At 46.6% G+C, this 21,459-nt stretch overlaps 1 protein-coding gene across 4 annotated transcripts in view; it reads right to left on the bottom strand.

The window, feature by feature from the left end:
* Positions 1-21,459, bottom strand: part of LOC106574304 (glycogen synthase kinase-3 beta) — a 48,144-nt gene that overhangs the window by 16,647 nt on the left and 10,038 nt on the right. For all 4 annotated transcript variants that reach the window (XM_014150114.3, XM_014150116.3, XM_014150115.3 and 1 more), the window contains exons 2-3: positions 16,547-16,740; positions 12,422-12,505 (exon numbers count right to left, since the gene is read on the bottom strand). In XM_014150114.3, the coding sequence (XP_014005589.2) occupies positions 12,422-12,505; positions 16,547-16,740 (278 nt within the window). The remainder of the gene's footprint in view (positions 1-12,421; positions 12,506-16,546; positions 16,741-21,459) is intronic.

The raw sequence follows: 21,459 nt of genomic DNA, 5'->3' as shown, positions 1-21,459 counted from the left end.
TACCTTCACCACCTGGGGCCGGCCCGCCGGAAAGTCCAGGATCCAATTGCACAGGGCTGGGCTGAGACCCAGGTCCTTAAGCTAAATGATGAGCTTGGAGGGTACTATGGTGTTGAATGCTGAGCTGTAGTCAATGAACAGCATTCTTACATAGTGGCTTGCAAAAAAAATATTCACCCCTCTTGGCATTTTTCCTATTTTGTTGCCTTACAACCTGAAATTTAAATTGATTTTTGGGGGGGTTTGTATCATTTGATTTACACAACATACCTACCACTTTGAAGATACAACATATTTGAGCGTGCATAACTATTCACCCCCCAAAGTCAATACTTTGTAGAGCCACCTTTTGGAGCAATTACAGCTGCATGTCTCTTGGAGTATGTCTCTATAAGCTTGGCACATCTAGCCACTGGGATTTCTGCCCATTCTTCAAGGTAAAACTGCTCCAGCTCCTTCAAGTTGGATGGGTTCCTCTGGTATACAGCAATCTTTAAGTCATACCACAGATTCTCAATTGGATTGAATTCTGGACTTTGACTAGGCCATTCCAAGACATTTAAATGTTTCCCCTTAAACCACTCAAGTGTTGCTTTAGCAGTATACTTAGGGTCATTGTCCTGCTGGAAGGTAAACCTCCATCCCAGTCTCAAATCTCTGGAAGACTGAAATGGGTTTCCCTCAAGAATCTGTGCCATCCATAATTTCTTGAATTCTGACCAGTTTCCCCTGTCGCTGCCGATGGAAAAACATCCCCACAGCATGATGCTGCCACCACCATGCTTCACTGTGGGGATGGTATTTTCAGGGTGATGGGAAGTGTTGGGTTTGCGCCAGACATGGTGTTTTCTTTATGGCCATTAAGCTCAATTTTAGTCTCATCTGACCAGAGTACCTTCTTCCATGTGTTTGGGGAGTCTCCCACATGCCTTTTGGCGAACACCAAATGCGTTTGCTTATTTTTTTCTTTAAGCAATGGCTTTTTCTGGCTACTCTTCCATAAAGCCCAGCTCTGTGGAGTGTATGGCTTAAAGTGGTCCTATGGACAGAAACTTCAATCTCCTTCAGGGTTATCTTTGGTCTCTTTGTTCCCTCTCTGATTAATGCCCTCCTTGCCTGGTCCATGAGTTTTGGTGGGCGGCCCTCTCTTGGCAGGTTTGTTGTGGTGCCATATTCTTCACATTTTTTTTATAATAGATTTAATGGTGCTCCGTGGGATGTTCAAAGTTTTGGATATCTTTTTATAACCCAACCCTGATCTGCCTGCTTGGTGGTGCCCCTTGCTTAGTGGTGTTGCAGACTCTGGGGCCTTTCAGAACAGGTGTATATATACTGAGATCATGTGACAGATCATATGACACTTAAATAAAGTCCACCTGTGTGCAATCTAACAAATTATGTGACTTCTGAAGGTAATTGGTTGCAACAGATTTTATTTAGGGGCTTCATAGCGAAGGGGGTGAATACATATGCACGCACGACTTTTCACTTTTTTTGTATTTTTGGAATTTTTGAAACAAGTAATTTTTTTCACTTCACCAATTTAGACTATTTTGTGTATGTCCATTACATGAAATCCAAATAAAAATGAATTTAAATTACAGGTTGTAATGCAGCAAAATAGGAAAAACGCCAAGGGGGATGAATCATTTTGCAAGGCACAGTAGGTATTCCTCTTGTCCAGATGGGATAGGGCAGTGTGCAGTGTGATTGCATCGTCTGTGGACCTGTTGGGGCGGTATTCAAACTGAAGTGGGTCTAGGGTGGCAGGTAAGGTGGAGGTGATATGATCCTTGACTAGTCTCAAAGCACTTCATGATGATAGAAGTGAGTGCTACGGGGCGATAGTCATTTAGTTCAGTTATCTTTGCCGTCTTGGGTACAGGAACAATGGTGGTCATCTTGAAGCATGTGGGGACAGCAGACTGAGATAGGGAGTGATTGAATATGTCCGTAAACACACCAGCCAGCTGGTCTGCGCCTGCTCTGAGGACTTGGCTAGGGATGCTGTCTGGGCCAGCAGCCTTGCGAGGGTTAACACGTTTAAATGTCTTACTCACTTCGACCACGGAAGGTAGTAGCGGGCTGCGTCGGTGGCACTGTATTATCCTTAAAGCGGGCAAAGAAGGTGTTTCGTTTGTCTGGAAGCAAGACGGTGTCTGTGACGTGGCTGGTTTTCTTTTTGTAGTCAGTAATTGCCTGTAGACCCTGCCACAAACATCTCGTGTCTAAGCAGTTGAATTGCAACTCCACTTTGTCCCTACACCGACATTTCACTTGTTTGATTGCCTTGCGGAGTGAATAACTACACGGTTTATATATTCTGCAATATTCCTAGTCATCTTTCCATGGTTGATTGCGGTGGTTTGCGCTTTCAGTTTTGCGCAAATGCCGTTTCTGCCTATAGGACGGTAGGAGCAAAATGGAGTCGTGGTCAGATCTGCCAAAAAGAGAGCGGGGGAGGGCCTTGTACGCATCGCGGAAGTTAAAGTAGCAGTGATCCAGTGTATTGCCCATGCGAGTGCTACAGTCAATGTGCTGATAGAATTTAGGTTGCCTTGTTCTCAAATTAGCTTTGATAAAATCGCCAGCTACAATAAATACAGCCTCAGGATATATGGTTTCCAGTTTACATAGAGTCCAGTGAAGTTCCTTGAGGGCTGTCGTGTTATCTGCTTGGGGGGGGCGAATATACACGGCTGTGACTGTAACCGAAGAGAATTCTCTTAGGAGATAATGTGGTCGGTTGTAAGGAATTCTAGGTCAAGTGAACAAAAGGACTTGAGTTCATGTATGTTGTAATGATTACACCATGAGTCGTTAACCTGTTGGGGCTAGGGGGCAGTATTTGCACGGCCGGATAAAAAAAATACCCGATTTAAACTGGTTACTATTGCCCAGAAACGAGAATATGCATATAATTAGTAGATTTGGATAGAAAACACTCTAACGTTTCTAAAACTGTTTGAATGGTGTCTGTGAGTATAACAGAACTCATATGGCAGGCCAAAACCTGAGAAGATTCCATACAGGAAGTGCCCTGTCCGACAATTTGTTCTCCTTCTGTGGCATCTCTATCAAAAAATCAGCATCTCTGCTGTAACGTGACATTTTCTAAGGCTTCCATTGGCTCTCAGAAGGCGCCAGAAAGTGTAATGGGGTGTCTGCCGTCTCTGGGCGAAGTACATGAGCTCTGTTTGTGAGTGGTCAGGCTGGGAACAGTGACACTGGAGATGCGCGTTCATGAGAATTCCATTTTTTTTTCAGCCTTTGAATGAATACAACGGTCGCCCGGTTGGAATATTATCGCTATTTTACGAGAAAAATCGCATAAAAATGATTTTAAACAGCGTTTGACATGCTTTGAAGTACGGTAATGGAATATTTTGACATTTTTTGTCACGAAATGCGCGTCACCCTTCGGATACTGACCTGAACGCACGAACAAAATGGAGGTATTTGAATATAACTATGGATTATTTGTAACCAAAACAACATTTGTTGTTGAAGTAGAAGTCCTGGGAGTGCATTCTGACGAAGAACAGCAAAGGTAATCCAATTTTTCTTATAGTAAATCTGAGTTTGGTGAGGGCCAAACTTGGTGGGTGTCAAATTAGCTAGCCGTGATGGCCGGGCTATGTACTCAGAATATTGCAAAATGTGCTTTTCGCCGAAAAGCTATTTTAAAATCTGACATAGCGATTGCATAAAGAAGTTCTGTATCTATAATAATCACCCTAAAGTTTCTAAAACTGTTTGAATGGTATCTGTGAGTATAACAGAACTCATTTGGCAGGCAAAAACCTGAGAAGGTTTCATGCAGGAAGTGGCCTGTCTGACAAGGTGTCGTTCTTCTTGTCTCTGTTTATTGAAGAGTGAGGATCTTAGCTGTCCCGTGACACTTCCTACGGCTGCCATAGGCTCTCAGAAGGCGGCAAAACGCAGAATCGTGGCTTTGCAGGCTCTGGCTGAAAAAAAGTAGCGCGTTTGGGTAGTGGCTGGTTACAGTACTGTGAGACTCAGGCTCGTGCCCGCGTCGACCGAAAGCTGTGTTTTCTTTCCTCTGTTTAGCTAAATGGACATTCCCGGTCAGAATATTATCGCTTTTTTACGAGAAAAATAGCATAAAAATGGATTTTAAACAGCGGTTGACATGCTTCGAAGTACGGTAATGGAATATTTAGATTTTTTTTGTCACGAATTGCGCCATGCGCGCGACCCTGATTTACCATTTCAGATAGTGTCTGGGACGCACGAACAAAACGCCGCTATTCGGATATAACGATGGATTATTTTGGACCAAACCAACATTTGTTATTGAAGTAGCAGTCCTGGGAGTGCATTCTGACGAAGACAACAAAAGGTAATCAAACTTTTATAATAGTAAATCTGATATTGGTGAGTGCTAAACTTGCCGGGTGTCTAAATAGCTAGCCCGTGATGCCTGGGCTATGTACTTAGAATATTGCAAAATGTGCTTTCACCAAAAAGCTATTTTAAAATCGGACATATCGAGTGCATAGAGGAGTTCTGTATCTATAATTCTTAAAATAATTGTTATGCTTTTTGTGAACGTTTATCGTGAGTAATTTAGTAAATTGTTAGCGAATTCCCCGGAAGTATGCTAGTTCTGAACGTCACATGCTAATGTAAAAAGCTGTTTTTTTATATAAATATGAACTTGATTGAACAAAACATGCATGTATTGTATAACATAATGTCCTAGGGTTGTCATCTGATGAAGATCATCAAAGGTTAGTGCTGCATTTAGCTGTCTTCTGGGTTTTTGTGACATTATATGCTAGCTTGAAAAATGGGTGTCTGATTATTTCTGGCTTGGTACTCTGCTGACATAATCTAATGTTTTGCTTTCGTTGTAAAGCCTTTTTGAAATCGGACAGTGTGGTTAGATTAACGAGAGTCTTGTCTTTAAATAGCTGTAAAATAGTCATATGTTTGAGAAATTGAAGTAATAGCATTTCAAAGGTTTTGAAAATCGCGCCACAGGATTCAACTGGCTGTTACGTAGCCCAGAGAGGTTAAAATAATTGTTATGTATTTTGTGAATGTTATTCATGAGTATTTTTAGTAAATTCACCGGAAGTTTTCGGTGGGTATGCTAGTTCTGAACATCACATGCTAATGTAAAAAGCTGGTTTTTGATATAAATATGAACTTGATTGAACAAAACATGCATGTATTGTATAACATAATGTCCTAGGAGTGTCATCTGATGAAGACCATCAAAGGTTAGTGCTGCATTTAGCTGTGGTTTTGGTTTTTGTGACATATATGCTTGCTTTGAAAATGGCTGTGTGATTATTTTTGGCAGGGTACTCTCATGACATAATCTAATGTTTTGCTTTCGCTGTAAAGCCTTTTTGAAATCGGACAATGTGGTTAGATAAACGAGAGTTATCTTTCAAATGGTGTAAAATAGTCCTATGTTTGAGAACTTTGAATTATGTCATTTTGTGGTTTTAAATTTGGCGCTCTGATTTGTCACTGGCTGTTGAATAGTGTGGGACGATTTCGTCCCACGTACCCTAGAGAGGTTAATCATGAAGCCCTTCTTCCCAGAGAGATGTTTATGTGGGTGTGACGCATGACGAAACCCGATGGCTGTACCGACTCCGACAACATATCCCGAGCGAGCCATGTTTCCGTGAAACAGAGAATGTTAAAATCTTTGATGTCGCTCTGGAAGGCAACCCTTGTCCTAATTTCGTCCACCTTGTTGTCTAGAAACGGGACATTGGCGAGTAGGGTTGCACATTTTGGGGAATATTCAGAGATGGAAACTTCCCGTGGGAATTAACGGGGAATATATGCAAATGAATATTAATACCATTTAAAATTATGTTTTTTGCACTGGATATATTTACCATATCATATGGAGACAGAAACATAAACCTTTTACCTTATCATAAGTAGACATAATTACAAATGATTAAATCCTTCCAATAGAAAACAATTAAGTTACAAATTGTACTTTAAATGAGTTGACTCTTCACATGGGATGATTTCACTGAACAAAAGGGAATATTGAATGATCCCCAATGATCCATCGCATCTCCCAAAAACATTTTCAACATATGTGTAAAATGATAGTCTAGAAACTAAAGCTTTGGTTGTCTTCCTCTCAGCCTTCCACGTCTTCTCCCTGGACCTCCTCAATGTCCACCTCTTGAACATCAGACTCTGAGGCCTCATCTTCACTGTCCAACCTTGTTGAGGATGGCTCGTTGTCAGGCTCACAAAGCCTCAAATTTGCCTGAATGGCCACAAATTTTTCAACCCTTGTATTGCGTGCTTTGGTGTGTGTGTTCCCAAACAAGGACCAGGCGGCTGATGTTGGTGGGATTTGGAGGATGATGGAGGCAACAGGAGAAAGATCCACAAAGTCCCTTCCACCAGGTGGCTGATGAGATATGTTGGCATATCCATCCCAAAGATGTGTTGGCATCTCCATCCCAAAGCCCTTGCTTGGAAGTGTACTACGCCAGACTGCCAAGAACCTTGTCCTCATCCAGGCCAAGGTGGCGAGACACGGTAGTGATGACACCATAGGCCTTGTTGATCTGCACCAGACAGGATGCTCTTGCCAGCATACTTGGGGTCCAACATGTACGGTGCAGTGTGTATGGGCTTCAGGCAGAAGTCATCACGCTTTTTGATGAATTTCAGAACTACAGTTTCCTCTGCTTGGAGCAACAGTGAAGTGGGCAGAGCAGTACGGAGTCTGCTCTTCTCTTACATCTGCAAGCAGAGTCTGAACATCAGACAGGAGGGCATTGTCTCCCTCAATCCATGCAATGGCTACTGCTATAGGTTTCAGGAGTTTAGGCTGCTTACCACTCTCTCCCAAAATACATCATCCAGGAGGATCCTCTTGATGGGGCTGTCCATATCGGCAGACTGTAATATGGCCATTTCTTGGAGAGACTCCTTCCCCTCCAGGAGACTGTCAAACATGACAAGACCACCCCTGCGTGTGTTGCTGGGCAGCTTCAATGTGGTGCTCTTATTATTCTCACTTTGCTTGGTGAGGTAGATTGTTGCTATAACTTGATGACCCTTCACATACCTAACCATTTCCTTGGCTCTCTTGTGGAATGTATCCATTGTTTTCAGTGCCATGATCTCCTTGAGGAGCAGATTCAATGCAAGAGAAGCACAGCCAATGGTTGTGATGTGAGGGTAGGACTACTCCACTTTAGACCAAGCAGCTTTCATGTTCGCAGCATTGTCTGTCACCAGTGAAAATACCTTCTGTGGTCCAAGGTCATTGATGAGTGCCTTCAGCTCATCTGCAATGTAGAGACCGGTGTGTCTGTTGTCCCTTGTGACTGTGCTCTTGTAGAATACTGGTTGAGCGGTGGAGATGTAGTTCATTATTCATTGCCCACGAACATTCAACCACCTATCAGAGATGATTGCAATACAGTCTGCTTTCTCTATGATTTGCTTCACCTTCACTTGAACTCTGCATCCATAAAATGAGTAGATAAAGCATGTCTGGTTGGAGGGGTGTATGCTGGGCAAAGAACATTCAGAAATCTCTTCCAATACACACTGCCTGTGAGCATCAGAGCTGAACCAGTTGCATACACAGCTCAAGCAAGACATTCATCAGCATTTCTCTGACTACGTTCCTCCAACTTCTGATTCCAGGAGGACCATGAGCTGTTGCTATCGATAAGGTGTCGGATTTATCATTTTCACCTCGAACAGAAGTAGAGGTTGCTTGTTGTGAGCAATGAGGAAACGTCATGCACTTGGCCAGATGATTCTGCATCGTGTTGCATTCTTCACATATGATTTGGCACAGTATTTGCAAATGTACACAGCTCTTCCTTCTGCATTAGCTGCAGTGAAACGTCTCCACACATCAGATAGTGCCCGTGGCATTTTCCTGTAAAGATTAGAATAAAATGAAAAAAAAATTCTAAAATACAATTGCATGTACAGATAAATAGATAAGCAGTTAGAATAAACAACTCCTTTGTAAGATTTTTTTTTTTTTTTAAATGAAACGTGTATGGAAACAGGTGAATTAACACTCCTCAGTTAGCAGGCTCAAGCAAGCTAAAACATGGTAGCAAAACCTAATTAGCAAAAATTGTTAACCTCTCTAGGCTAGGCGGGACGAATTCGTCCCACCTACGTAACAGCCACTGCTATCCTGTGGCGCGATTTTCAAAACCTTAAAAATCCTATTACTTCAATTTCTCAAACATATGACTATTTTACAGCCATTTAAAGACAAGACTCTCGTTAATCTAACCACACTGTCCGATTTCAAAAAGGCTTTACAACGAAAGCAAAACATTAGATTATGTCAGCAGAGTACCAAGCCAGAAATAATCAGACAACCATTTTTCAAGCCAGCATATAATGTCACCAAAACCCAGAAGACAGCTAAATGCAGCACTCACCCTTGATGATCTTCATCAGATGACAACCCTAGGACATTATGTTATACAATACATGCATGTTTTGTTCAATCAAGTTCATATTTATATCAAAAACCAGCTTTTTACATTAGCATGTGACGTTCAGAACTAGCATACCCCCCGCAAACTTCCGGGGAATTCGCTAACATTTTACTAAATTACTCACGATAAACGTTCACAAAAAGCATAACAATTATTTTAAGAATTCTAGATACAGACCTCCTCTATGCACTCGATATGTCCGATTTTAAAATAGCTTTTTGGTGAAAGCACATTTTGCAATATTCTAAGTACATAGCCCAGGCATCACGGGCTCGCTATTTAGACACCCGGCAAGTTTAGCACTCACCATAATCATATTTACTATTATAAAAGTTTGATTACCTTTTGTTGTCTTCGTCAGAATACACACCCAGGACTGCTACTTCAATAACAAATGTTGGTTTGGTCCAAAAAAATCCATCGTTATATCCGAATAGCGGCGTTTTGTTCGTGCGTTCCAGACACTATCCGAAATAGTAAAGAAGTGTCGCGCGCATGGCGCAATTCGTGACAAAATTGTAAGTATTCCATTACCGTACTTCGAAGCATGTCAACCGCTGTTTAAAATCAATTTTTACGACATTTTTCTCGTAGAAAAGCGATAATATTCCGACAGGGAATCTCCTTTTCGGCAAACAGAGGAAAAAATCCCAAAGGCGGGGGCGGTCGGGGTCACGCGCATAAGCCAGTGTCCCTTGATCGGCCACTTGAGAAAGGCGATAATGTGTTTCAGCCTGGGGCTGGAATGACGACATTCTGTTTTTTCCCGGGCTCTGAGCGCCTATGGACGACGTGGGAAGTGTCACGTTAGAGCAGAGATCCTTAGTAAATGATAGAGATGGAAAACAAGTTCAAGAAATGGTCAGACAGGCCACTTCCTGTAAAGGAATCTCTCAGGTTTTGACCTGCCATTTGAGTTCTGTTATACTCACAGACACCATTCAAACAGTTTTAGAAAATTTAGGGTGTTTTCTATCCATATGTAATAAGTATATGCATATTCTAGTTACTGGGTAGGAGTGGTAACCAGATTAAATCGGGTATGTTTTTTATCCAGCCGTGTCAATACTGCCCCCTATCCTAAACAGGTTAACAAGTTAGAAATTATTTGAACACTTTGCTGAAGGCTACTATTTACTAGTTAACCTCACTAGGGTAGGGGGCAGCATTCGGAATTTTGGATGAAAAGCGTGCCCAAAGTAAACTGCCTGCTACTCAGGTCCAGAAGCTAGGATATGCATATAATTGGTAGATTTGGATAGAAAACACTCTAAAAGTTAACAAAAACTGTTAAAATAATTTCTGTGAATATAACAGAACTGATATGGCAGGCGAAAACCTGAGGAAAATCCATCCAGGAAATGCTTTTATTTTGAAATGGCTGTTTTTCCATTGAAAGCCTATCCACCATACAAAGACCCAGATCACAATCTCTATGGCTTCCTCTACATGTGGCCAGTCTTTAGGCATTGTTTCAGGCTTTTACTCTGAAAAATTAGGGAGTAACAGCACTTTTAATGAGTGGACAGTGGAAATTTCCAAACTTGAGTCCAGTGCGTGACCGGAGTGTGCCTTTCTTGTTTTTCCTTTTCTATTGACGAAGTTATTGTCCGGTTGAAATATGATCGATTATTTATGACAAAAACATCCTGAGGATTGATTATAAACATCGTTTGACATGTTTCTACGAATTCTTAAGGTACTTTTTAGATTTTTTTTGTCTGTCTGTTGTGAACGCGCTTTGTTCCATTGGATTACTGAACAAAATGCACCAACAAAACGGAGGTTTTTGGACATAAAGAGGGACATTATCGAACAAAACGAACATTTATTGTGTAACATGGACTCTTTGGAGTGCAACCATATGAAGATCAAAGGTAATTGACAGATTTTATCGCTATTTCTGACTTTTGTTACTCCTCTTCTTGGCTGCGAACTGTTGGTAATGATTTGTCTGCTGGGCGCTGTTCTCAGATAATCGCATGGTTTGCTTTCGCCGTAAAGCCTTTTTGAAATCTGACACAGCAGTTGGAGTAACAAGAAGTTTATCTTTAAGCTGGTGTATAACATTTGTCTCTTTTATGTATGTTTATTATGAGAATTTCTGTTTTGTTGAGTTTAACGCTGTGCAATTTCACTGGATGTTGTTTGAGACAGTGGATTACTGAACAAAACGCGCTAACAAAACGGGGGTTTTTGGATATAACGAAAGGGACTTGATCGAACATTAATTGGGTAACTGGGAGTTTTGTGAGTGTAACCATATGAAGATCAAAGTTAAGTGATTAATTTTAATCGCTATTTCTGACTTTTGTTACTCGTCTACTTGGCTGGTTACTGTTTGTAATGATTTGTCTGCTGGGCGCTGTTCTCAGATAATCGCATGGTTTGCTTTCGCCGAAAGTATTTTTGAAATCTGACACCGTGGTTGGATTAACAAGAAGTTAATCTTTAAACCGATGTTTAACACTTGTATGTTTCATTAATTATAATGAATAATTATAATGAGTATTTCTGTTTTTGAATTTGGCGCTCTGCAATTTCACTGGATGTTGGCCAGTGAAAGCGTCCCACACCAAGCGTCCTACACCCCCTAGAGAGGTTAACAAAAAAATCATGTATGTCATAAAATATATTTACCCCACCCAGTATTGTAATCAAAACTTACCAGAAAGCATGTAGTCCTTGGCTCAGACAGTGTAGTAATGTGGGCTCAATAGCATGTCCTTAGTGTGCAAGATCTTGAGAATCAGCTGTTCATGTGGTGGAAGAGAGCACTGCACATGTGATGGAAGAATGCACTGTGCATGCAGAGGGTTGCAATTCCATTGAATTGGGGACAGTTTAACCAAAATATGCCAGAAGATCTAGAATTGCCTTATGTGTAACCCACAAAAAAAGGTTCACTGTTATAAGCTAACTTTTTTCATGAATTTAAACAAAATTCCCGAGCTTAACCTCCCATCGAAAATGTACGGAAATTTACTGGAAAGTGTGCAACCCTATTGGCGAGTAATATACTCAGAAGCGGTGGGTGGTGTGCATGCCTTCGAAGTCTGACCAGGAAGCTGCTCCGTCTACCTCTTCTGCGAATACATTGTTTTGGGCCGGCCTATAGGATTAGATCCAATGTCCTGGGTGGTGGTCCGAACAAAGGATCTGCTTACGGAAAGTCGTATTCCTGGTCGTAATGTTGGTAAGTTGACGGCGCTCTTATATCCAATAGTTCTTCCCAGCTGTATGTAATAGCCCAGGAAATCTTAAGTGTTAACAATGTAAGAAATAATACACTAACAAAATACTGCATAGTTTCCTAAGGACTCGAAGTGAGGCCACCATCTCTGTCGGCACTATTCCAGGCGAGTACCTCATGATGCTGTTTGTGAGAATGCCAAGAGTGTGTAAAGCTGTCATCAAGGCAAAGGGTGGCTACTTTGAGGAATCTAAAATATATTTTGATTTGTTTAACACATTTTTGGTTACTACATGATTCCATATGTGTTATTTTATAGTGTTGATGTCTCCACTATTATTCCACAATGTAGAAAATAGTAAAATAAAGAAAAACCCTTGAATGAGGTGTCCAAACCTTTAACTGGTACTCGATTATACATTTTTTTATTTTTTTGCTACTGCTTGACTAAAGAAATCTTGGTCGACCAACAGCCTATTGAACAAATAATTGACCAGTCAACTAAATGGGGTCAGCCCTAATCCCAACAATATAAGAGTATAAACCTAAACAGCTTAACTTAATATGAAAATCTTCACAATGGAAAGCCTAAGAATATAAGTGGTAGAAATAGATTTCAGGAGCAACATTTAGCCTAGCCAGTGTCAAACAAAAACTTGTTGAATAGGGAGTCTCCATCACCTGCAAAAACACACAGAGACAGACTGACGTATGAGCAGCAACCACCCACCTTGTCTCCACTGGAATAGAAGAAGTAGCGCAAACGCACTATGTTGCAGTGGTCCAGTTTCCTCATGATCTGCAGCTCCCGGTTCTGAGATGAGATGAGACAGAGAGACATTGATAAAATCTGACAACCAGTGAGCATTAGACAAGTCAAACAGGCTAGAGAAGCTAGCTTCACACTGAGCTAGTTGCACTCTCCCAGAAGGAACTTTCCTCTGATTCTGGACCAGTCAGACACTCTCTCTTAAATGAGTCTTAAAATGGCTTTGAGGCTCATCTGAGATGGGCTGACAGATCCAGGATTAGAGAAAAGGCTGTGGAGAGAGCGGAATAGAGGAAGTGCGCGCGCGAGAGAGAGCGGAATAGAGGAAGTGCGCGCGCGAGAGAGAGCGAGAGGGCGCGCGCGAGAGAGAGCGAGAGGGCGCGCGCGAGAGAGAGGGCGAGAGGGCGCGCGCGAGAGAGAGCGAGAGGGCGCGCGCGAGAGAGAGCGAGAGGGCGCGCGCGAGAGAGAGCGAGAGGGCGCGCGCGAGAGAGAGCGAGAGGGCGCGCGCGAGAGAGAGCGCGCGAGAGAGAGAGAGAGCGAGAGGGCGCGCGCGAGAGAGAGAGCGCGAGAGGGCGCGCGCGAGAGAGAGAGAGCGCGAGAGGGCGCGCGCGGAGAGAGAGCGCGCGAGCGCGAGAGGGGGCGCGCGCGCGCGAGAGAGAGAGCGCGAGAGGGCGCGCGCGAGAGAGAGAGAGAGAGAGGTCGCGCGAGAGAGAGAGAGGCGCGCGAGAGAGAGAGAGGCGCGCGAGGCGCGAGAGAGAGAGGTCGCGCGCGCGAGAGAGAGAGAGAGGTCGCGCGCGCGAGAGAGAGAGAGAGAGGTCGCGCGCGCGCGAGAGAGAGAGAGAGGTCGCGCGCGCGAGAGAGAGAGAGAGAGGTCGCGCGCGCGCGAGAGAGAGAGAGGTCGCGCGCGCGAGAGAGAGAGAGAGGTCGCGCGCGCGAGAGAGAGAGAGAGGTCGCGCGCGCGAGAGAGGTCGCGAGAGAGAGAGGTCGCGCGCGCGAGAGAGAGAGGTCGCGCGCGCGAGAGAGAGAGGTCGCGCGCGCGAGAGAGAGAGGTCGCGCGCGCGAGAGAGAGAGAGAGGTCGCGCGCGCGAGAGAGAGAGAGGTCGCGCGCGCGAGAGAGAGAGAGAGGTCGCGCGCGCGAGAGAGAGAGAGGTCGCGCGCGAGAGAGAGCGAGAGGGCGCGCGCGAGAGAGAGGAGAGGTCGCGCGCGCGAGAGAGAGAGAGAGGTCGCGCGCGCGAGAGAGAGAGAGAGGTCGCGCGCGCGAGAGAGAGAGAGAGGTCGCGCGCGCGAGAGAGAGAGAGAGAGGTCGCGCGCGCGAGAGAGAGAGAGAGGTCGCGCGCGCGAGAGAGAGAGAGAGGTCGCGCGCGCGAGAGAGAGAGAGAGGTCGGCGCGAGAGAGAGAGAGAGGGCGCGCAGAGAGAGAGAGAGGGCGCGCGCGAGAGAGAGAGCAGAGGGCGCGCGCGAGAGAGAGAGAGAGGTCGCGCGCGCGAGAGAGAGAGAGAGGTCGCGCGCGCGAGAGAGAGAGAGAGGTCGCGCGCGCGAGAGAGAGAGAGAGGTCGCGCGCGAGAGAGAGAGAGAGAGGTGCGCGCGCGAGAGAGAGAGAGAGGTCGCGCGAGAGAGAGAGGTCGCGCGAGAGAGAGAGGTCGCGCGAGAGAGAGAGGTCGCGCGCGCGAGAGAGAGAGAAAGGTCGCGCGCGCGAGAGAGAGAGAAAGGTCGCGCGCGCGAGAGAGAGGTCGCGCGCGCGAGAGAGAGAGAGGTCGCGCGCGCGAGAGAGAGAGAGAGGTCGCGCGCGCGAGAGAGAGAGAGAGGTCGCGCGCGCGAGAGAGAGAGAGAGGTCGCGCGCGCGAGAGAGAGAGAGAGGTCGCGCGCGCGAGAGAGAGAGAGAGGTCGCGCGCGCGAGAGAGAGAGAGAGGTCGCGCGCGCGAGAGAGAGAGGTCGCGCGAGAGAGAGAGGTCGCGCGAGAGAGAGAGGTCGCGCGAGAGAGAGAGGTCGCGCGAGAGAGAGAGGTCGCGCGAGAGAGAGAGGTCGCGCGAGAGAGAGAGGTCGCGCGAGAGAGAGAGGTCGCGCGAGAGAGAGAGGTCGCGCGAGAGAGAGAGGTCGCGCGAGAGAGAGAGGTCGCGCGAGAGAGAGAGGGAGAGAGGTCGCGCGAGAGAGAGAGGTCGCGAGAGAGAGAGAGGTCGCGAGAGAGAGAGGTCGCGAGAGAGAGAGAGGTCGCGCGAGAGAGAGAGGTCGCGCGAGAGAGAGAGGTCGCGCGAGAGAGAGAGGTCGCGCGAGAGAGAGAGGTCGCGCGAGAGAGAGAGGTCGCGCGAGAGAGAGAGGTCGCGCGAGAGAGAGGTCGCGCGAGAGAGAGAGGTCGCGCGAGAGAGAGAGGTCGCGCGAGAGAGAGAGGTCGCGCGAGAGAGAGAGGTCGCGCGAGAGAGAGAGGTCGCGCGAGAGAGAGAGAGGTCGCGCGAGAGAGAGAGAGGTCGCGCGAGAGAGAGAGAGGTCGCGCGAGAGAGAGAGGTCGCGCGAGAGAGAGAGGTCGCGCGCGCGAGAGAGAGAGGTCGCGCGCGAGAGAGAGAGGTCGCGCGCGAGAGAGAGAGGTCGCGCGCGAGAGAGAGAGGTCGCGCGCGAGAGAGAGAGGTCGCGCGCGAGAGAGAGAGGTCGCGCGCGAGAGAGAGAGGTCGCGCGCGAGAGAGAGAGGTCGCGCGCGAGAGAGAGAGGTCGCGCGCGAGAGAGAGAGGTCGCGCGCGAGAGAGAGAGGTCGCGCGCGAGAGAGAGAGGTCGCGCGCGAGAGAGAGAGGTCGCGCGCGAGAGAGAGAGGTCGCGCGCGAGAGAGAGAGGTCGCGCGCGAGAGAGAGAGGTCGCGCGCGAGAGAGAGAGGTCGCGCGCGAGAGAGAGAGGTCGCGCGCGAGAGAGAGAGGTCGCGCGCGAGAGAGAGAGGTCGCGCGCGAGAGAGAGAGGTCGCGCGCGAGAGAGAGAGGTCGCGCGCGAGAGAGAGAGGTCGCGCGCGAGAGAGAGAGGTCGCGCGCGAGAGAGAGAGGTCGCGCGCGAGAGAGAGAGGTCGCGCGAGAGAGAGAGGTCGCGCGAGAGAGAGAGGTCGCGCGAGAGAGAGAGGTCGCGCGAGAGAGAGAGGTCGCGCGGAGAGAGGTCGCGAGAGAGAGGTCGCGAGAGAGAGAGAGAGAGGTCGCGCGAGAGAGAGAGAGAGGTCGCGGCGAGAGAGAGAGAGGAGGTCGCGCGCGAGAGAGAGAGAGGTCGCGCGCGAGAGAGAGAGAGGTCGCGCGCGAGAGAGAGAGAGGGTCGCGCGAGAGAGAGAGAGGTCGCGCGCGAGAGAGAGAGAGGTCGCGCGAGCGAGAGAGAGAGAGGTCGCGCGCGAGAGAGAGAGAGGTCGCGCGAGAGAGAGAGAGAGAGAGGTCGCGCGCGCGAGAGAGAGAGAGAGAGGTCGCGCGCGCGAGAGAGAGAGAGAGTGGTGCGCGCGCGCGAGAGAGAGGTCGCGCGCGCGAGAGAGAGAGAGAGAGAGGTCGCGCGCGCGAGAGAGAGAGAGAGAGGTCGCGCGCGCAGCGAGAGAGAGAGAGAGGTCGCGCGCGCGAGAGAGAGAGAGAGAGGTCGCGCGCGCGAGAGAGAGAGAGAGAGGTCGCGCGCGCGAGAGAGAGAGAGAGGTCGCGCGCGCGAGAGAGAGAGAGAGAGAGAGAGGTCGCGCGCGCGAGAGAGAGAGAGAGAGAGAGGTCCAACAGGAAGGGGCGTGTTCTCACGAGACATGACATCACTGGGGACTAGGGCATCATGCACAGGCCGACTTCCAGGATGATTAACCAAATGCCTATCAGTGTGGTATGGCAGGCTACGATCACCATGAGAGAGCAGTCTCACAGCGGTAAGTGCCCTGACAAACCTCCTAGTGTTTTCAGTCGAATGACAGTAGAAATGTGAGCCTATTTAATGTGAGACTCCAGTTAGGGATCTAGTTTCAGTGACGTCATACTGACAGTGACTCAATGACCCCAAGACAAAGAACTGTCGTTACTCAAAAACACACGGTGCAACAAGAACTCATAAAAATTTAAATAAATACTCTCCGATGTATTCGTCTCTGCAGTGAAATGGTCCTCACCTTGAACCTCTTGTCCTGCAGAACCTTCTTGATGGCTATTAGCTCCCCGGAGTCACACAGTTTAGCCTGGTAGACCACGCCGAACGAGCCGTTGCCGATGACCTTAGTGTCTGTATAGCTGACCTCCTGCGGCCGGTCGGGGCCCTGGCCTGGGGTCGCTACCACTGTGGTCACCTTACTGCCATCTTTGTCTCCTGAGAGAAAGAAAGAGAACAAGCAATGTCACACAAGAGATGCAGTATAGGACAACTCATTCAGCCACAGTCTTTACACCAAGAAGCTCCTGTAACATTTGTCATCCTCTCTCGTCACTGCATCTCTAGATGTAGGCTCAGACTGAAGCCTGTAAGCCAGAAATTGGAAGCTGTACTAACCCACTTTTTAGCTATGAGTAATTTCCTAGGAGCAGGGCTACCCATGTTAACGGGCTCTGGCAGACAGTGTAATGACGACAGCCTGAAAGTAAAGTATAAGAATAAAAGGTATAGGCGTAAAGGTTGTGGTGAAAATGAGGATGTAGTTTTAGTCGAAGATAATGTGTGGGTGGGTGCACTGCAAACGGCTAAGCACTTTTCTAGTACTGTTCCTATTTTGAAGCAGCGCTGCAGGCATCAAATGTTTCCCCAAATAATAGCTCCAATTCAACAACTGCACATCGCCATTGCAACTTTTGACAACATGAAAATGGAAGTCTACTGGAGGTGTGAGTTGACAGACCAAGACGAACACTAACAGCCGGTCCCAAATCACTCTTTACCCATCCCGCTTGGCCCTAAGCCTTCATTGTTCGCAGATCGTAACAATAGAGACTATATGGGGGGGGGGGGGGGGGGGATACAGAGTCAATGTGCGGGGGCACCGGTTATTTGAGGTAGTATGTACATGTGGGTAGAGTTATTAAATTACACCACTTCTACTCTCTGTTGTCAAGAGGTGATGAGGGGGGGCCCTGCAAATAGTCTGGGTAGCCATTTGATTAGATGTTCAGGAGTCTTATGGCTTGGGGGTAGAAGCTGTTTAGAAGCCTCTTGGACCTAGACTTGGTGCTCCGGTACCACGAGGTTGCAGAGAGAACAGTCTATGACTAGGGTGGCTGGAGTCTGACAATTCTTTGGGCCTTTCTCTGACACCGCCTGGTATAGAGGTCCTGTATGTAAGAAAGCTTGATGTACTGGGCCGTACGGACTACCCTCTGTAGTGCCTTGCGGTCGGAGGCCGAGCAGTTGTCATACCAGGCAGTAGATATGCAACAGTAATCATGCAACATTCCAATTGGCATGAAGAGAATGAAAGACACCAGCAGTGAAGTATTCCGTAAAGTGAATATTAGTCCTGGGTATCAATTAGACACCAAACTGAATAAATAGAAAACACTCTGAAAGAAGGAGACTACAAAATGCCACTCTCACCAATTTACTAGAGATAATTTATCATCTCAGATCATGCAAGGAACGTAGGCGAGTGGGCTTGATGATTTGTTAAATACAGGGGGATTATTTTTTCCAGTCGCTTTAAAATGGCCACTCCATACTTTGAAGATTTAGCTCTAGGCCTATATACTAGTGATTATACCTTGGAGGAGTGTTGGTGTAGCACTGACCTCTTAGCACCCTGCAATCTGTTTTACAACCAGCACTTGCATATCTCTGTGGTGTACACACACAGAGTGCCCTTATGCCCCTCTAACACTGACCTCTGATATTACTGCCTTAGCTACTGCAGAGGCTTGACGAGGGAAGAGACATTGCAGCAGCAGAATTTCACAACAGCTACATCGGGGGATCCAGCACTGAACTCTGCACTCTCTACAGCGTTGCTACTGTCTGGGTCAGAAGTCAAGGGATAGAGGAAATACTAGAGTCTTAACAAAATGTTAAGTACACATTATCAATGTGCCAATCCTGTCTGAACACGTTGCATCTCTATGTAGGAAGCCACTGAGCTCGTAATGCGGTAGAATATATGGGAATTTGGTCTCGGGGGTCAGACCACTCCAGGTCACACACTTCCTCCCTTTCTCTGCTGAGTAGCAGGAAAGTGGAGCAAAATGTCAGAGCTGTCAAAGCCTGACGGGGAAGGGAGGGACAGAGCAGAGAGTACTGCCAAATTAGGCATCTCCTCCTCCTCTGAACACACACGCACAGAAAACAAGCACCCAACCGGAAGCTTGACACCATCTTACTACTGCAGGGGATGGAATTGTAATGAGGACAATGTCGATTATAATGGTGATCACTGAAGTTAAAGACTGACAATCAGAGATTACAGATTTGACGAGACTGTTCATTATCCTAATGCGTTTGACAGTGTCTACAGTCAGTGACTATTGTATATCCTCGAAATGTCAAAAGAGAAAACCCGACGAGGGGTGGGGTTGTGTGTCTTTTTGTCAATAACAGCTGGTGTGCGATGTCTAATATTAAAGAAGTCTCAAGGTATTGCTCGCCTGAGGTAGAGTACCTTATAATAAGATGTAGACCGCACTATCTGTATTATTCGTAGCCGTCTATTTACCACCACAAAACGAGGCTGGCACTAAGACCGCTCTCAACCAACTCTATAAAGCCAAAAGCAAAGAAGAAAATGCTCACCTAGAAGCGGCGCTCCTAGTGGCCAGGGACTTTAATACAGGCAAACTGAAATTAGTTTTACCAAATTTTTTACCAGCATGTCACATGTGCAACCATGGGGGGAAAAAATCCTAGACCACCTTTACTCCACACACAGAGATGCATACAAAGCTCTCCCCCGCCCTCCATTTGGCAAATCTGACCATAATTATATCCTCCCGATTCCTGCTTACAAGCAAAAACTAAAGCAGGAAGTACCAGTGACTCGCTCAATACGGAAGTGGTCAGATGACACGGATGCTACACTACAGGACCGTTTTGCTAGCACAGACTGGAATATGTTCCGGGATTCATCCAATGGCATTGACTGGAATATGTTCCAGGATTCATCCAATGGCATTACACAGGCTCTGACGCTCGTCGGATGTGGCAGGGCTTGAAAACTATTTACGGACTACAAAGGGAAACCCAGACGCGAGCTGCCCAGTGACGCGAGCCTACCAGACGAGCTAAATGCCTTTTATGCTCACTTCGAGGCAAGCAACACTGAAGCATGCACGAGAGCACCAGCTGTTCTGGATGACTATGTGATAACGCTCTCGGTAACCGATGTGAACAAAACCTTTAAACAGGTCAATATTCACAAAGCCGCTGGGCCAGACAGATTACCAGGACGTGTACTCAAAGCACCAACTGTCAAGTGTCTCACTGACATTTTCAACATCTCCCTGATCGAGTCTGTAATACCTACATGTTTCAAGCAGACCACCATAGTCCCTGTGCCCAAGGAAGTGAAGGTAACCTGACTAAATGATTACCACCACATGGCACTCACGTCGGTAGCCATGAAGTGATTTGAAAGGCTGGTATTGGCTCACATCAACAGCATCCTCCTGGACACCCTAGACCCACTCCAATTCGCATACCGCTCCAACAGATCCACAGATGACACAATCTCAATCGCACTCCACACTAGAGGTCGACCGATTAATCGGCATGGCCGATTAATTACGGCCGATTTCAAGGTTTCATAATCAGTGATCGGCATTTTTTGATGCCGATTATGGCCGATTACATTGCGATCCACGAGGAGACTGCGTGGCAGGCTAACCACCTTTTACGCGAGTGCAGCAAGGAGCCAAGGTAAGTTGCTAGCTAGCATTAAACTTATCTTATAAAAAACAATCAATCTTAACTACACATGGTTGATGATATTACTAGTTTAACTAGCTTGTCCTGCGTTGCATATATAATTAATTGGGGCCGATTTCAAGTTTTCATAACAATCGGTAATCGGTATTTTTGGCCACCGATTTTTTTTTAGACCTTTATTTAACTAGACAAGTCAGATTAAGAACACATTCTTATTTACAATGACGGCCTAGAAACGGGGGTTAACTGCCTTGTTCAGGGAGGATTCGTTTTTGCAACCTTCGGTTACCAGTACAACACTCTAACCACCTGCCTTACATTGCACTCCACAAGGATTAACAGGCTGACTACCTGTAACGCGAGGGCAGCAAGAAGCAAAGGTAAGTTGCTAGCTAGCATTAGACTTATAAAAAACTATCAATCTTAACATAATCACTAGTTAACTACACATGGTTGATGATATTACTAGTTTATCTAACGTGTCCTGCGTTGCATATGATCGATGCGGTGCCTGTTAATTTTCATTGAATCACAGCCTACTTCGACAAACGGGTGTTGATTTAACAAGCGCATTTGCGAAAAAAGTACTGTCGTTGCACCAATGTACCTAACCATAAACATCAATGCCTAACAGGAATATTTAGACTTAGTCACCCGTTAGATAAAATACGGAACGGTTCCGTATGTCACTGAAAGAAAAAAACTTTTGTTTTCGAGATGATAGTTTCCAGATTCGACCATATTAATGACCCAAGGCTCGTATTTCTGTGTGTTTATTATATTATAATTAAGTCTATTATTTGATAGAGCAGTCTGACTGAGCGGTGGTAGGCAGCAGCAGGCTCGTAAGCATTCATTCAAACAGCCCTTCAAGCATTGCGCTGTTTATGACTTCAACCTGGGTGGGTATAATTTGTGGAACATTCCAACAGGAATCTATTCCAAAAACTTCGTAAATAATAAGGTTTCCAAAAAACAACGCATACAAAGTTGTATAGCGGCAGAATAAGATACCGGGTAGGGAGTGGTCTATTTCATAGCGTTTTTCACGCATCACGTTTATTCCGAAAAATGTCTGTCCTCACGTCTGTTTGCCTATGGACAAACATTAAGAATAAGCTACGTGGTGAGTTGATGCCTATTCGGCAGCTAGTTAGCTAGGTTTATATGCGTTGTTGGTTGGCAACCTTT

This window comes from Salmo salar, chromosome 16, assembly GCF_965601325.2.
Source record: "Salmo salar chromosome 16, fSalSal1, whole genome shotgun sequence".
Taxonomy (NCBI): Eukaryota; Metazoa; Chordata; class Actinopteri; order Salmoniformes; family Salmonidae; genus Salmo; species Salmo salar.
Note: the sequence above shows the minus strand (reverse complement) of the source record. Positions and strands in the feature narration are given on the sequence as shown.